At 39.0% G+C, this 17,026-nt stretch overlaps 1 protein-coding gene across 4 annotated transcripts in view; it reads left to right on the top strand.

Annotated features, from left to right (window-relative positions):
* BCAT1 (branched chain amino acid transaminase 1) overlaps window positions 1–17,026 on the top strand; it is a 103,608-nt gene that overhangs the window by 44,856 nt on the left and 41,726 nt on the right. For all 4 annotated transcript variants that reach the window (XM_078075764.1, XM_078075763.1, XM_078075766.1 and 1 more), the window contains exons 4-5: window positions 6,086–6,196; window positions 8,540–8,659. In XM_078075764.1, coding sequence (XP_077931890.1) covers window positions 6,086–6,196; window positions 8,540–8,659 — 231 coding nt within the window. The remainder of the gene's footprint in view (window positions 1–6,085; window positions 6,197–8,539; window positions 8,660–17,026) is intronic.

Below are 17,026 nucleotides of genomic sequence, written 5' to 3'. Positions count from 1 at the left end.
AACTTTTCTATATTATTACTGTTCCACTTACAATATAGATACAAGAAGTGTTTTGCATGAAGAAGTGGATTGTGTATTACATCAGTTGTTGATTGCAATGTAACAGATTAATGACTTAAAACAACAACCATCATTTTGTTTTTATCTTCCATGATCCTGGGGGTTGATGACTAGGATGGCGTAAGTGGTTCTTGCTTGGGGTCTCACATGCAGTTTCTGTCAGATACCGACTGGGGTTGGAGTCAGTTCAAAGGCTTCCTGACTCCTGTCTGGTGCCTGGGTGGGGAAACTCAGAAGGGTGGGGGTGAAAAGCTGAGGCTCTGTCAGCATCCCTCTTTCTCCACGTGGTCTCTCAAGTATGGTGGCTTCAGAGTAGTCAGACTTGGTACATGGTGCCGCGGGCTCTAAGCTGTGTGTCTCAAGACACTGAGCCCAGATGGAAGCTTCTAGTTCTTTTTATGTCCTAACCCCCAAATCACACACCATGACTTCTGTCATAACTATCATCCTGGCCATCACGAAGGCCTGCTCAAGTTAAAAAAAAGGAGATACACCTTTCTTGATGAGGAATGTTGAGGTTCCAGAAGAGCATGTAGGACTGATAATATTGTGTGGCTATTTTCGGAGATACAGTCTGTGATATGTATCAGGGATAAATGGGGAGGTGGAGGAACACATTTAGTTTGCTTTTTGTCAGATTGGGTTCTTAGGTTTAGCAGGCAAAATATTAGGACATCGTCATAGGGATTTAGGAAGTGCACAAGGATTTGCCTCGTGCAGAGAAACTGGATCCTGGAATTTTCTGAGGCATTTCAGTCGATTTCCTATTTACTTACTTGTGCAATGGATGCTGAGGGTCTACTGGTTCCCTGGGCCTGTGCAGTGTGCTTAGGATAGGATGACAAGCAAACTGCCACGATCTTGCCCTCAGTATAAAAATATTTTTTTAATCTTTTAACCCCCACTAACAGATACTTTTTTACAAAAATTTTCTTCCCAAATGTGTTTGAAACATTCATGTTTCAGGCTTTTTCACAGGTATGACTGTTTCTTTTATACTGATCCCCTTACGGACACTACATTATCGGATGCCAACCTGACTTTGAAGTTCAAAAATAGTTGTAGTTGTATTTTTTTTTAACCCCAAAGTGAATATATGAGCAGTCTTCTTAAATATCATTCTCCTCCATTCATCAGCCCTATTGATTTTAGAATCCATTTTATTTTGAGATCTGCAACTACATGTGGTTTTTATTAATTATGAAAGTATTCTTTATTTTTATTTTTTAAAGCTTTTATTTATTTGATAGAGTGAGCACAAGCAGGGGGAGCCACAGGCAGAGGGAGAAGAAGAAGCAGGTTCCCCACTGAGCAGGGAGCCAGATGCAGGACTCCATCCTGGACCCTGGGATCATGACCTGAGCCGGAGGCAGACGCTTAACTGACTGAGCCGCCCAGGCATCCCATGAAAGTATTTTTTAATAGATACATATGTGAAGATTTCAAATAGCGAAATACGAACCATGAGTAGGGAACTTGGGCAAAATATGAAACTTGATAATAGTTCATTTTCAGGTTGAAAGAGTCAAAGCATAATTTGACAAAAAATGGGTAACGTACTGTTATTTAATGAATACTTAACAAATGAGTGCTTTAGATTGTATATATCTCTAACACTATAATTCTGCCTTTTTTTAGTCTTTTTTTTTTTTTTTAAGATTTTTTATTTATTTATTTGACAGAGAGAGAAAGAGAGCACAAGCAGGGGGAGCAGCAGAGGGAGAGGGAGAAGCAGGCTTCCCGCTGAGCAAGGAGCCCAATGCGGGGCTTGATCCCAGGACCCTGGGATCATGACCCAAGCCGAAGGCAGACACTTAACGACTGAGCCACCCAGGCACCCCTAGTTTTGCCTCTTTTTGAAACTTTATGTAAATGGAAATATGAAGTGTGTGTGTGTGTGTGTGTGTGTGTGTGTGTGTATTGTTTGAGCTCAATATTATGTAAGATTTATTCATCCAGGACCCACATGAACATCAGTGGGGCCTGGGACAAAAGTACAAACAGAAACCCGGTGGTTCACCCACTATCTCTTCCTGCCTTGGCTCTATCCTGTGCCACAAAGAGCCTCACACACATATGTATAGATACCTATACTATGTGCAAATGGATGAGCCTTGGCCATCCGTTGGTCTTAGGCATGGGCACACCAGTGATGCTACCTGTTTTCAGTAGGATGAACCTAAGGAGAGTCATTCAGGCTCTGAAAATGGGATCAGGGCCATTTGGGAAGGGAATTCCAGGGGAGTGGGTACTTGGAGCCTGGTCTGAAAAAGGAGCTCAGGGTCCAGATGACTACTTGCCCCAAGGAAAGGTCACAGCTGGAGGAAGGCAGAGATGAGAAGCCCTCTAAAGTATGGGGCTCCTTTCAAGAGGTTGCCATGGTTAAAACACTTCGCATTAACACCAAGACCATATTTTTCTTTTTCACTGTGTGTTGACATTTGCAGTAAGACTGACACCAGCTTCTGCTAGTTAGCCATTATATTCTTTACTGCCAAGTGTTAAAGTATAAAGAACATCAGCTTTACTTAAGAATGTTCTTGGTGAAGTGGCAATAATTATTATTAAATTTTGACTTGAGTAAATGTCATTTTAATCTGTGTGGTGAAATAGAAACTTTGCCTAAAGCACTTCTCAAGGAAAAGTAATTGTGTGATTTGTGTGTGTGTGTGTGTGTGTTGTGAGCGTGTGTGTGTTGTGAGCTGAATCGGCTGCTTTTTTCAACTTAGAACCATTTTACTTGAAAGAACAAAGTATAGTTACACAGAATTGGGCATTTTGCACGTGTCTTCTTGAAAATGAACAAAGTGAGTCTGCCACTTCAAGCAAAACAATGGACTATATTTGTTGCCATTGATAAAATTCTAGCTTACAAGTAAAAACTAGGATTTTGGAAAATTTGTATCCACCACCACAAGCTTGAGCCTTTCCACTATTAGAGAGTTTTTTGATGATGTTAGTATAAAAATAACAGATTTTAAAAAAATACGTTGTATGAAAAAGGTGTTAACCTTTGGAAGATCTGCATAACTTGAACCAATGTTTTCCAAATAACCATTGCATGACATTACAAATTTATGCATGACTTAAGATCCATTCAAAATACAAGATAGACTGTGATGGCTTTTGATGTGTCAGTTTGGCTAGTCTGCGCTGCAGTCCCCAGAATTTGACTTTTAGTTTCCTTCTAGTTAGAATACCTACAAGACATTCTCTTGTGAGTGATGGAGGACAGAGGGAGGCATGACCATTTTATTGCATACACATAACCTTCTTCTAGGTATTCAGTCAAACACCCATCTAGGTGCTGTGGCGAAGGAATTTTGTAGATGTGATTGAAGTCCCTAATCATCTGACTTAAAGTTAATCAAAAGGGAAATTATTCTGGGTGAGCCCAACCTTAGGACTTCTGTGAGGTAAGAGACTCCACACATAGCTAGACCTGGCTTTCTTTTCCTTTGTCTCTCCCTTTCTGATCACCTGAGCGTCCCAGCCTGCTTGTCGTCTTCTTTCCCTGATGGCCTGTCTTACAGATTTTGGATTTGCTTAGTCAGCCACCACAATCGCGTTGGCCAATTTCTTATAATAAATCTGGTAATAATATAGGTATCTCCTGTTCTGCTTCTTTAGTTGAACTCTGATACACTATTGGATTTTAATAAGTTAACAGAGTATGAAAACTTTATTGATAGGGCTTCAAATTCCGCATTGCAGCTAACCTTCAAGGAACCACCACTGGTCAACTTTTGAAGTGGTATCAGAGAAGAATAACCACAGGTATCTGAAAAGGCTATCAAAAATACTTCTCCCTTTCTCAAGTGCGTATCTGTGAGATTGGGATTTTCTTTGTGTACTTCAACCAAAACAATATACTGCAAGAGCAAAGGCAGGAATAAGAATCTAGTTGTCTTTCATTAAGCCACCCTTTAAAGATTTACAGTAATGAAAAACTGCCACACTTAACAATAATCCTTTTGGAAAATATAGGTAGTCTTCATTAAAATATGTTAAACATGTCACGGTTTATTATTGTTAAATAAATTTAAATGGCTCACTTCTAATTTCTCATATGGTAATTATTGATAGAATAACTGCATATATAAAAGCTTTTGGGGGCCTTCATAATTTTTAAAAGTTTACACTTGATCTTAGCCAAAAGACCGAGAAGCAATAATAATTTTTAAAAGTTTAAAGACCTCCTGATGCCAAAAGATTTGAGAAATACTGTGTAAGCTTATATCGAGGAATAGTGCTGCTAAGTCATTGGATGTATCTTTAGTTTTATAAGAAAAGGGAAACTATTTTCTGTAGTGGTTTTACCAATATTTATACCCACCAGCCATGAATAAGCATTCTCACTGTTCCAAAACCTTGCCAACTCCTAATATGGTCAGATTTTAAAATTTTAGCTACTTCCATGTAATGGCATCTCATTATTGTGATATTAATTTCCATTACTCTAAGAGGTTGAACACCTTTTCATAGGTTTATTGGGCAATTGGATATCTTATTTAAAGTGCCTATTCAGATCTTTTGCTCACTTTTCTATCATGTTGTCTTTTTGATTTGTGGAAGTACTTTTTGCATCTGTGTTGCTTAATGAGATTATCATATAATTTTAACATATATTTGAACCGACATCAGGTGCACACAATTTTAAAATTAAAGTGAAGTAAATGGAACCCTATGAAGTTATTTTCTTTTATCTCCAGTTAAATTTAAGTTAAAAATTTATTTTGTTTTGTATGTACTAATTTTGTTTTGTATTTACTAATTAAAATTTATTAATTTTCTTAAAATTAAATAAAATTTAATTTTGTTTTATATTTACTAACAATATAACCTCACCAGCTTTACTTTAGAAAAAATTTGTATGACATTTTGCTTACTATGTCTTTTTGTTTCAGGTGTGTTTCAGATGTTCTCAACCGAGTCCAAAATCTGACAACCTTCTCTTTTAACTGAAGCTTTACTCCTGTTCCATTTAATAAGTTACATATTTGCCCTTAAATCTAATTTAGTGCTTTGAAATTGTGCTACATGATTTAGATTTCTTTTCTCACGTGAGCTGAGCTTTAAGGCTACAAGCTTCTAAGGGCCCAACTATCCTTCAGTTCAACAAATTTTCTAAATTCCCTTATTTTTCTTCTTTGACTCGCACTTTATTTAGTGATGAGTTTCTTCCTTTCCAAAATGTTGACATTTTGTCGTCCTCTTTCTGATCCTGATTTCTGGTTTATGGTTGGAAAATGTGTGAAAAGAGCATGCATTCTGCAGGTGGTGTGTGCAGGGTTCTGTCTGTCCTCTAGGTTAGTTTGCTGTTCCTGTTGTTCAAATCTTCCATATCTTTGCCGAGTTTCAGCCTGTTTGTTCTGTCAGTTATTTAGAGAACGAGTGTTAAAATTTCCCACTAAAATTATTGATTTTTCTCTTTTCTCTGCGTTTATCAGTATGTAGCTACTTCAGAAGAGTCTTTTAACATCCCTGCCCAGTGGTTTGTCTGGCGTGGCATTTTGAGAAAGGTGGCCTGGCCATACCATAGGATGGTCTTGAGCTGCTTGGCTTCTGTGATTGGGGTACTAAACCAGCCCTGGTCACATCTAGATTATCTACTATCCAGAGTTTGTATGAGCCAGATTAAATGAAAGGATGCTTGCGTGTTTAGGGCGGCAGGAGTGGGTTCTTTGCGTCCATTTTCATTGACTGGGCAGTTAGCCCACGTTGTGTGATTGAAGATGTGTTCTCCCCACCTCCGTGGAGGTGTTACTTGGCAATGTGGCTCCTGCTAAGGAAAGGATGACTTTGAATTCCTATCAGATTTTGGTACTAAAAGAATTTCTTTTTAACCCAGCTACAGTAACCAGCCTGTCAACTGTTGGCTTCTTTAGATTTGGAGATCTTTGGTCTATGTCAACAGCTTGGCATGATGAAGAATATGAGTGCCCTTAGAAAAGTCAGTCTTTTAAACACAGAGATTGTTTTCATTTAGTTATCCCCTAAGATTTATTTCTCTTTTTATCTTTAGTTGTTTGAGGGATTGAAGGCATTTCGAGGAGTAGATAATAAAATTCGACTGTTTCGGCCAAACCTCAACATGGATAGAATGCACCGATCTGCTGTGAGGGCCACTTTGCCGGTATGTAAATTTAGGAGTTTCTTTGGTGTTTCTCTTGATGTAATGGGTCACTGTGAATTTACCACAAAACAAATCATTTCTGAATACAGTTGACCCTTGAATAATGCAGGGGTTAGGGGCACTGACCCCCAGGCAGTTGAATATCCTCCCAAAACTTAACCAGGATCCTACTGTTGACTGGAAGCCTTACCAAAACATAAACAGTTGATTAACACATATTTTGTGTATATATATATTATAGATTTGATTCTTATAACAAAGTAAGCTAGAGAAAAGGAAGTGTTATTAAGAAAATCACAAGGAAGAGAAAATACGTTTACAGTACTGTACTATATGAAAAAAAATACACATGCGGATGGACCTATGCAGTTCAAATCCATGTTGTTCAAGGGCCAACTGTAGTTAGATCAATATTCAGTAAAAACCATATGAACACTTAAGTTACTTCTGATCTACTTGGTAATCAGTGAGGTAAAAATACAAGCAAATAACCAATACCACTTGGCAGTTCCACAATCTGTTTCTTCGTAAATGTCCGTGGGGTGTTAATGTGTATGTAAGAGATAATAGGCTAAGGAAGAAAAATATACCTTAAACTAAAATTCAATAAAATTTGAAGACCCTATGAAATTATAATATGTGAAATGGAAAATAGGGTGTGCCACACAGATATTTTGGGAATATTTTGCCTAATTGCTTGGGACACTAGCAAGTTTGCAATGATTTACTTTATTTTACCCCAAGCTTTATTTTTTTTTTAAGAAAATGATATCGAATGGTTTGTCATGGCCATTGGTGACTGTCTATAACATTGTTTTGTAAAGAGCAGAATTCATTACATGGTGGGTTGGATTTAGATCCTAAGGCTCATGTCTAGGTAGGAGGTGTCTTAGATTACTTCCCTTCCCTGAGACATGACCAGGCTGCCTTTCTGAACTGAAGGAGTCCTTTTCTTCTTTTACAAATTCTGTGTGCCTAACTTTTAGGAGCCTAGCCCTAGGTATGCTTTGAAGAAGCCCAACTAACTACTTCTTTTTAGCCGGGCTCTTCCTTCTCCTCCCTATTTTTGTAACCCATGCTCACCCACCTCCTTCAGAGGCCATAATATAGTGCCAAAAGGGAAATGAAGGTAAGTTCTTTGGACTAGTTTCACACTTGTGCCATTACAGACAAATTACCAGGAAATACTTTAAAGTGGGGACAGAAGGAAAGGGAAATAACATCTGTTGGACCACAGCTCTGCCATAAACTGTGTTGTGTGGTTATACATTCCTTCTCTGTTTAATCATAACAGTGAGCCTCAAGAAGGTATGGGTTTAAAAAAAAAAAAAAAGGTATGTGTTGTACATTTTAGTAGGACCTTTGTACCTAGAAGAAAACTCAAACCTCTAGAGCATAAACGACTTGCCTAAAGTCACAGAGTAAAGGGACAGGACAAGAAATTGGGTGCAAGTCTTTTTAATTCCTAGTCAAGTTCTATTTCCACTAAATCCTTGGTGACTCAGGGTGATGATGTGTCCTATATGACTGGCAGTCCCGATTTCCTATATTATTGTGCTGTGATTGCTGTTCTAAGTTCTCATTTAAGTAGCCAATTCTTGGTATCATGAGTTCTACTTGGATGTGTGTTTCTGACTCATTTCAACCTTGCATAACCCATGACATACATCTCTGAAAGTATGTTTCTTTGCCCTGTTAAGTGAGTAGAAACTACTTATTTTACAAACTGTCACCCATCTAGTATATGAAAGCCTTTTTCTCCTTAGAAATAAACTGCTCTTTGCCTTTGCCCATTTTCCTATTAGATCATTTGTGTCTTTCTTACTCATTTTCAGAATATCTTAACATATTCAAGTTATGATCCTTGGTTAATTATGGGTTATGAATAACTTCACCCAATTTGTTGCTTCTCAGCTCAGAGTCTGCTTAAGGACTCTCTCCCTTCTCTCTGTCCCTTCCCTCCACTCTTGTGCATGTGCTCTCTCTCAAATAAAAAAATCTTAAAAAAACAAACAAATGCTTTCCTACCTTAAGGTGACAGAGGTATTTTTTAATTTTTACTTTGTGAAAGTCTTAATGTTTTATCGCATTTAAATGTATAATCCAACTGTAGTTGATATTTACTATGGTAAGAGGTAGGGATCCACTGTTTTATCTCCTCCATGTAGATAATCCATCATCCCATCACAATTTTGGGGTAAAAAAATGACAGAAAAAGATTCTTGGTTGGTTTTATTATTACTACTTTTTTTTTTTTAACAGTCTAAAGCTTTCATGAGGATCATTACTTATTGCCACAGTGGAGGAAAATTCCACTCTTCATTATGTTTTCCATTCCTTCAGGTATTTGACAAGGAAGAGCTTTTAGAGTGTGTTAAACAGCTTGTGAAATTGGATCAAGAATGGGTCCCCTATTCAACATCTGCTAGTCTGTATATTCGTCCTACGTTCATCGGAACTGAGGTACAAACTGACTCCCTGTTTCTGGGTGGGCAACTTATCATTTATTCATGTGTGAAACTTCTAATACATAGTTTGAAATAGCCCCCCAAAACATCATAAATGACTCCTTTCTCCTGGTTATCAAGACCAGGTGTCAGCAAACATTTTCTTTCTTTTTTTTTTAAGATTTTATTTATTTATTTGACAGAGGGAGACACAGCGAGAGAGGGAACACAAGCAGGGGGGAGTGGGAGAGGGAGAAGCAGGCTTCCCGCTGAGCAGGGAGCCCGACCCGGGGCTCGATCCCAGGACTCTGGGATCATGACCTGAGCCGAAGGCAGACGCTTAATGACTGAGCCACCCAGGCGCCCCAGCAGACATTTTCTTTAAAGGGCCAGATGATAAATATTTCAGGCTTTGTGGGCCTTATGGTTTCTGTCGCAATGACTCAATTCCACCAATATGAATCAGAAGCAGCCACAGTTACCAATGTAGATGAGTCAGGAATGAGCAATGAGCAAGGCTGTTTGCCCTTCCTTAATCAGGATTCACCAATATTTCCTCATATTTTCCTGAGTGTCCTCAGAGGCATTCCTCAGTGTAATGTCTCTTGTCTTGGCAACAGTTCTCCAAGGCGGAAGTGGTAATGGTTTTGAAATTTGGAGGAGGGAGAGCTGCTGCTTTTTTTTTTTTTTTTTTTTTAAACATTTTATTTATTTATTTGACAGAGAGATAGAGAGAGAGCACAAGTAGGCAGAGCGGCAGGCAGAGGGAGAGGGAGAAGCAGACTCCCCGCGGAGCAGGAAGCCTGACATGGGGCTCGATCCCAGGACCCTGGGATCACGACCTGAGCCGAAGGCAGACGCTTAACCGACTGAGCCACCCAGGCGTCCCTGAGCTGCTGCTTTTTATTTTCATTTTCCTGAAGTCTTGGGATTACCAAGAAGTGGGAGTGGAAAACTCTTCCCCCACAGGAAATATTGAAAATGAAGTTCACAGTGGGAGTTAGGGAAGGAACTTGAGAGCTAGAGTTGTAGCTTTACACATCATGCCGATAAGATCTGCTGGTAGGTCCCAGTCTACTGGTGGGTGCCCTTGCCAAAGAAGGACATGCCTGGAGTAGCTAAGGCCATTTGTGTGGGTTGAGGATGCCTTATAAAGACCCTATCACTTGTCTCCTTCCTCTTCTAGGCAGCTCTGGTTTTATGGAGAGTGGTATGGAGGGATGATTGAGGTGGGGAGATTGAGTGTGGGTGGGCAGTGAAGGGGCTCTGGCATATGGAGATTTTTAGGAATAGGGAGAATGAGATGGCACTCTTTTGCTATATAGTCTAGCCATTCTGCTCTCTACTAGGTAATTGTATGCTTACCAGGTTCTCTACTCTGTCATCTGAATGCAAGAAGTACGGAAATACATAAGGCCATAGAATAAATACCTAAGTGGTCCTTTGGCATCCTTTTGATGCCTTTTGAAAGACTATTAAGAATCTAGATAATGAATTTCATGAATTGCAGTCTCCCTAACAAATTTGGAAGAATTGGGACAATTAAAAAAGTTATCTACTCCTTATATCTCTGACATTTTAATATTAATGAAGTTTTAGTTTTTAGTTTTATATTTTTATTTATATATTTTTAGTTTTTATATTTTAGGATAGGAAGAAGCAATTTTTAAAGTTTGTTGAAACATTGTTACTACTCTGGAAGCACTGTCTTGCGTTTATTCTGAAGTACTTTCCCCCTCTAAGATCGGATTCTTCTATTCCAAGTTTGTTGAGAGTTTTTGTTATGAATGGATATTGAATATTGTTGATGCTTTTTCTAAACGTCTTGACATGATTATGTGGTTTTGTCCTTTATTCTATAGTTATGTTTGTTACACTCATTTTTTGGTGTTAAAACAACCTTGCATTCCTGACTAAATCGTACTTGGTTACAGTGAATAATTCATATTAGATCTTGTATCAGTTTGCAAGTGTTTTGTTAAGAATTTATATCAATGCTCCTAAAAGGTATTGGTCTGTAGTTTCCTAGCATATTTTGTTCTGTGATTTAGTAAATTGTTCTGACTCCTGGAATCCTTTAATCTAGAGTTAGACAAGCTTTTAAACCTGATTTTATAGTCCAGCATGTTGTCACAATAATCGTCTCTATTGGTGGTCTTCAACTTTTTGCATTTGAATCACCCAGGTTTGTTTGATTAATTGATTGTTTGATTGGGTGGGCAGAGGGAGAGGGAGAAACAGAATCTTAAGCAGGCTCTAGCCCTAGCATGGAGCCTGATGCGGGGCTCGATCTCACAACCCTGAGATCATGACGAAATCAAGAGTTGGATGCTTAACTGACTACTGACTTGAGCCCCCAGGTGCCCCCACCCAAGTATTTTTTTTTTAAATACACATATTGACCCCTATTCCCAGAGATTCTCATTGAGTAGGTCAGAATGGTGATTCTGATGCATGCCCAAATTTAAGAATCTCAGTGACAAAAGCCTTGCCAACTAGTTCTCTCCAACTACACTCTTTCAGCTTACCTATTTGATTATGGTTTGGAATCAAAAATTTTTTTAAATCTGCTTTACAAGCAGTAAGTTAAGAATCAAAGGAAATAACGGATATCATTGGTAAGTCAACATTATTTGTATTTGGTATATTTATATCAACTAGAACTTTTCTAATTAAAGGTACAGGCAGAAAACAATCACCTGTAATTCAGAAACAAGCATAATACAATGTTCAATAAACCATATGGATTTAAACATTTGTACACCACACAGATGTTCTACAATCTAGTCTGGTAAGTTATCATGCACTGTCTTTTCATGGTGGCTGCATTTGATAAGTGCGGTGCTGGCTGGAGGATTGGGCCTAGTGGCTTCCGGTCTACTGGGCCTCTTTCATCAGGGGTGGCTACTTTGGCTGGCCTTTTTATGTTACTTGGGTTCGTGATGGCTCTGTCTTGTCACTGGCCTCACAGAACAATTGCAGGCTCACCTCTGTATCAGTTACCTGATGTTTTGGTCTTGTCTACGGCTGGCTAACATCCACATTTTTCTTTCATGTTCTTTTCATGGTTAGATTAATTGATTAAGTGGGTCTTCGATCCAAGAGGTATTTTGACTTCTTTGAATGAGCAAATAAATATACGTCGGGGTAATTTATTAAGTGATATCAGCCTCTCCTTGATCTCATGTGCCCAGTTTCTCTTCTTGGGTGTGATACTCCCTTGTGTGTATAGAATATTCAGTATTCTACAACAAACTCATCTGTATTGAGCTCCAGTCCAGATCCAAATAATCTAAATCTGTGGAGCCAGGATCAGAGACTCTGCATTTAAACAAACTCTCCAAGAATTTCTTAACTACTTTCAAGGGTATCACCATCTCAAGCCTTGTGAAAGAATTAAGTATATGTCCAGCAGTCTTTAATGCTTTATTTGCTCCTGGGTTTGCAAACTGGCACCCAGTAGAAATATTTACATCTTTGAAAGCTCAACTTCATCCCAAGGGCAGGGTGTTGTTTTCACTTTTAGGGGCCATGATATAACAGTCTAATATTAATTATTCCTTCTCACGCCCAGTATGATTTGGTAGCAGCCATGTAATAAGAGAGTGGTTCTACTCTCAACTTATGAATTTCATTATGTTTGCAAAGTATTCTGCTTCTTCACATGTTTTATAATTAACTGACCCTTCATTTTTATTAATTTACATAGGTAATACTTATGTATGAATGTTTTTATGCAATTCTTCATATGTCTTTCAGCCTTCTTTGATAATAATTGGATCCATTGCTAAAATCCTTTTAGATTTAGGATTATAGTAAACAGAATAGTATTTTATTGGAACATTTGTAATTAGCTATTAATATATAACCAGTGGGTAGAGCTTGCCAATAAAAAATACCAGGCTGCCAGTGGGTGAAAATTAAAAAAAATATATTTTTTCCTATAAGGTTCATATTATTAAATAAAATACTAAACATTAATACATAAACCTCTTGTAAAAAGTTTAAAGAGTAAAGTCATTCATGTTACCAAAAGATTTCTCCTTAAAAAAAGAATTTCAGTATCCCTTTAGTATCTTCTGAAATATTTATTTAACAGCTTTCTTTTTTAAGATTTTATTTATTTATTTGACAGAGAGACACAGCGAGAGAGGGAACACAAGCAGGGGGAGTGGGAGAGGGAGAAGCAGGCTTCCCGCTGAGCAGGGAGCCCGACGAGGGGCTCCAGCCCAGGACCCTGGGGTCATGACCTGCCCGAAGGCAGATGCTTAACGACTGAGCCACCCAGGCGCCCCGAGGTAGTTAAAAACTTAAAGAGAAACTAAAAGCTAGAGTGCTTCAGACTACTGCTGATTATGTGTCAATTGGAAATTAAGATAAAATCTGAAAGCCTAATTTTTAAATAAAGAACATTTACATGAACAGTTTCTAGATTTTCCCTTTATCAGACAAGAAGTTAAAATTATATGACTGTCAGTTTCAATACTGGATACCAAACAGCCTTACATCTGAAGAAGCTGGCTTTTGCTATTTTAACATCTGTTTTATCCAACTTCACTCTATTTAGTAACTCCAAGCAGGTACAGCTATATGAATATACAAACAAACAGACACAGGCTTTATTTCCTTAGTGATTCTAGTAAGTGTACAAGTGCTTTGACCTCAATCTATACCAAAATAGGCACGAGCATGAATTCTGAAATCCCGTGTGATCATGGCGTTCAGCCTTTCACTTTTCCAGTTTTTCTCAGTATCCTCTCATCCCACTGGAGATAATTGGAGAGATGGTGGAATGAGGCAGCACTGAATAGCAGCAGGGCTGAGAATCCGTGTCACGGAGAAGGGTCAAGTCTGATGGTCGAGAGTCAGCCCACTCAGCCACTTTGACCAGGTCCCAGGACGATGCCACAGATCTGCAAGCTACCAGCAGATTGGGCTTTTTCAGCTGTACGCCTAGACAGATTGACCTTGGCTCATGTGGAAGGTGAGGAATCCCTTATATTCCGTTAACTCATACTTCTACATTCAGAGCGCCCCTAAATAAATTTCTGGAGATGAGTTCCACTAGAGAAGCAGTCTGCTTTTGGTTAATTCCAAGCTCGGATGCACAGAATACAATCTGAACAGTGCAGAACATTTTCATTCACTTCACATAAACAATTTCCCCATTCACAACTTCTGGAAATCTTTCAGTATGACATTTTCATTAGAGCTCGCATTTATAAAACTCGTGCTGCCAAATGGTCCACTCCTTGTTTTCTGGTTCACTGCATAGGGAGCTTAAGGACATAAATTTCATAGACATGTCTTTCTTTTCCTTTTATCACCTTGTAAAATCTTTATATTACACATATAATGTAACCTATAATCATAACAGTTCCCATGAAAAGAATTCCCTTTATTCACTGCCTTTATTTATGCTTATATATCTTGTATCTTACCATCATTTCTCTTCACAATTAGCCTCTATAAATGAAAGAATCTGAAAAGATTTGAAAACTAGGTATAGCAGCGATTTGTGATCCTATAACTTGTGTTTTGTCCACACTTTTAATGTACTCTTTTGCAATCCTATTTGAGATATACACACATATACATATATATATATATACACTCATTCATTCATTCCACTGCTTATAAACAATATTAAATTCTCATTTACATAACTTTTTTTTTTTTTTTAAAGATTTTATTTATTTATTTGAGAGAGAGAGACAGCGAGAGAGGGAACACAAGCAGGGGGGAGAGGGAGAAGCAGGCTTCCCGCGGAGCAGGGAGCCCGATGCGGGGCTCGATCCCAGGACCCTGAGATCATGACCTGAGCCGAAGGCAGACGCTTAACGACTGAGCCACCCAGGCGCCCTCATTTACATAACTCTTAACATGCTTCAGATTAACAGCCCCATCTAAGTATCTTCAGACCTTGAGTTTGAAGCTTATTTGCATTGATTGTAGCCTGTGATAATCAGCTTGTTGTTATTAGCTACCGTCCACTCCTACCAATGGACAGCCTCATGAGGCTGTTCTTGTCCATTTCATCATTACCACAGGGGATGATTGTTGTTGTTACCTTCATTTTTACTCTTGCACTTGTGGTGCAGCTGGTTACTACCTCTCAGTTCATGGCACTTCCCATCATGGGCACTGAGGTCCCGCTCTTATTCCCTTCCATCTTCATTCCCTACTCTCATCTCATCTCCTCCCCCCCGCCCCCCCGGCAATCATCAATCATCTCATATATTGAATGAATATTCTTTTAGTTTGTGTGTGTTTTTAAGTATCTCTTATTACTTTGTATGCCTGGCATTTTAATTTCTAGAAATGGTTTTGTTCTACAGATCTCCTGTTTCTGAACGTTTTCCCAAGGCATGTTGTTTTCGTTTCTGTGCAGGTTACTGTGTATACGTATATCCAGTCCATCACTTCTGAGTGCTGGAAAGTTCTCCATGCCGGACACCTGCCACACCTGTCCCAGTTCCCTTACTGGGATTCCATTCCCCTGTTACCTTACATAATACTGCAGTGAGCAGTTTGACAATATACAACCCAGGGAATTCTTGAAAGAGTTAGTGTTTCCCAGCAAGATGCCCTTGGCCCATCTTACTTTTGCAATCCAGGAAAGTTCTGCTGCTTTTCAGGGAAGTCCTGGTTCTTTTTGATGAAATACAGTAACTTGTCTGATACTGTCACCAACCCCTGGCATTATGAAGCTCTCCTAAGTATCAGGCATGGTGCTTGGTGCTTTCCGTGCACTGACGACAGCCCTGTGAGTAGGAGCTGCTGGTGTCATTTTAGAGATGAGGAAACTGAGCCCCAGCGAGATGAAATAAGAAACCTGCACTCTTGGGGGTGCCTGGGTGGCTCAGTCGTTAAGCGTCTGCCTTTGGCTCAGGTCATGATCCCAGGATCCTGGGATTGAGCCCTGCATGGGGCTCCCCGCTCGGTGGGAAGCCTGCTTCTCCCTCCCCCAACCCCCCTGCTTGTGTTCCCTCTCTCACTGTGTCTCTCTGTCAAATAAATAAATAAAATCTTTAAAAAAAAAAAAAAGAACCCTGTGCTCTTAGCCTCTCTGCCACAGGGCTGGGTTTAGGGAAACAGTGCTGAGCAAAAGCCACGTTTCTGCTCTCAGGGAGCTAGCTCAGTGTCTGGTGCAGCAGTCACTTTTCATAATAGAAACCCACGAAATGAATGTGTATGGACAGAGGGAGGTCCGTGCTGTGGAGAAATGGGCTGTAGCTCAATAACAGTGGTTAGTGTGGAAATATAACAGGGCCACTAAGATCTTCCCCATCTTGTTCTAATATCAGTTCACCTTGTGTCTATTTCCTTTCCTTCTCTGAGCTAACAGCTTTCCTGCTCTGAATTACATTTGACCTAATCACTCCAGATATTATAATATGTTATATATTCTGTACTACATAACATACACTATCATACAATACACACACATGTTACATAACACACTCCTACATCTTACGTTCAGTTACAGTACTTCCAAGTTTAGGAATATTAGTTCTCACGTGCAAACTTGCCCATCTGTTTCTGGGATTTTATTTTTATTTAAAATAATTTTTTAGCCTGGATGGCTTAGTGGGTTAAGCGTCTGCCTTTGGCTCAGGTCATGATCCCAGAGTTCTGGGACTGAGTCCCGCATCAGGCTCCCTGCCCAGTGGGGAGCCTGCTTCTCCTTCCCCCTGCTTGTGCTCTCTCACTCTCTTTGACAAATAAGTCAATCAAAAAAATTTTTTAATTCAGGTTTAACTGTCAGGTGGAGAGCATAATGATCTAATACTTGCATATATTGCAAATTGATCACCACAATAAGTCTGGTTAACAACCATCACCATACATAGTTACAAATTTTTTTTCTTATGATGAGAACTTGAAAGATTTACTCTTTTAGCACCTTTCAAATGTACAGTACAGTATTATTAACTATTGTCACCATGCTGTACGTTACATTCCCAGGACTGATTTATTTTGTACCTGGAAGTTTGTACATTGTGATTCCCTTCACCCATTTCTCCCACCCCCTGCCCCTGCCTCTGGCAACCACCAATCTGTTCTCTGCATGTATGAGCTTGTTTTGTGTGTGTTTTCATTTTTGTTTTAGATTCTAAATATAAATGATATCATCCAGTATTTGTGTTTCTCTGTCTGACTTATTTTCACTGAGCATAATGCCCTCGGGGTCCATCCATGTTTTGCAAGGCTGGATTCCTTCTTTTTTTCATGGCTCAGTAGTATTCCATTATATATATACACCACATTTTCTTTATCCATTCATCTATCAGTGGACACTTAGGTTGATTCTGTGTCTTGGCTATTGTAAATAATGTGCAGTAAGCACAGAGTTCCTTATGTCTTTTTGAGTTAGTGTTTT

Source organism: Halichoerus grypus, chromosome 6 (assembly GCF_964656455.1).
Source record: "Halichoerus grypus chromosome 6, mHalGry1.hap1.1, whole genome shotgun sequence".
In the NCBI taxonomy this organism is placed as follows: Eukaryota; Metazoa; Chordata; class Mammalia; order Carnivora; family Phocidae; genus Halichoerus; species Halichoerus grypus.
The sequence above is the reverse complement of the archived record's forward strand: the minus strand, read 5'-3'. Positions and strand labels throughout refer to the sequence as shown.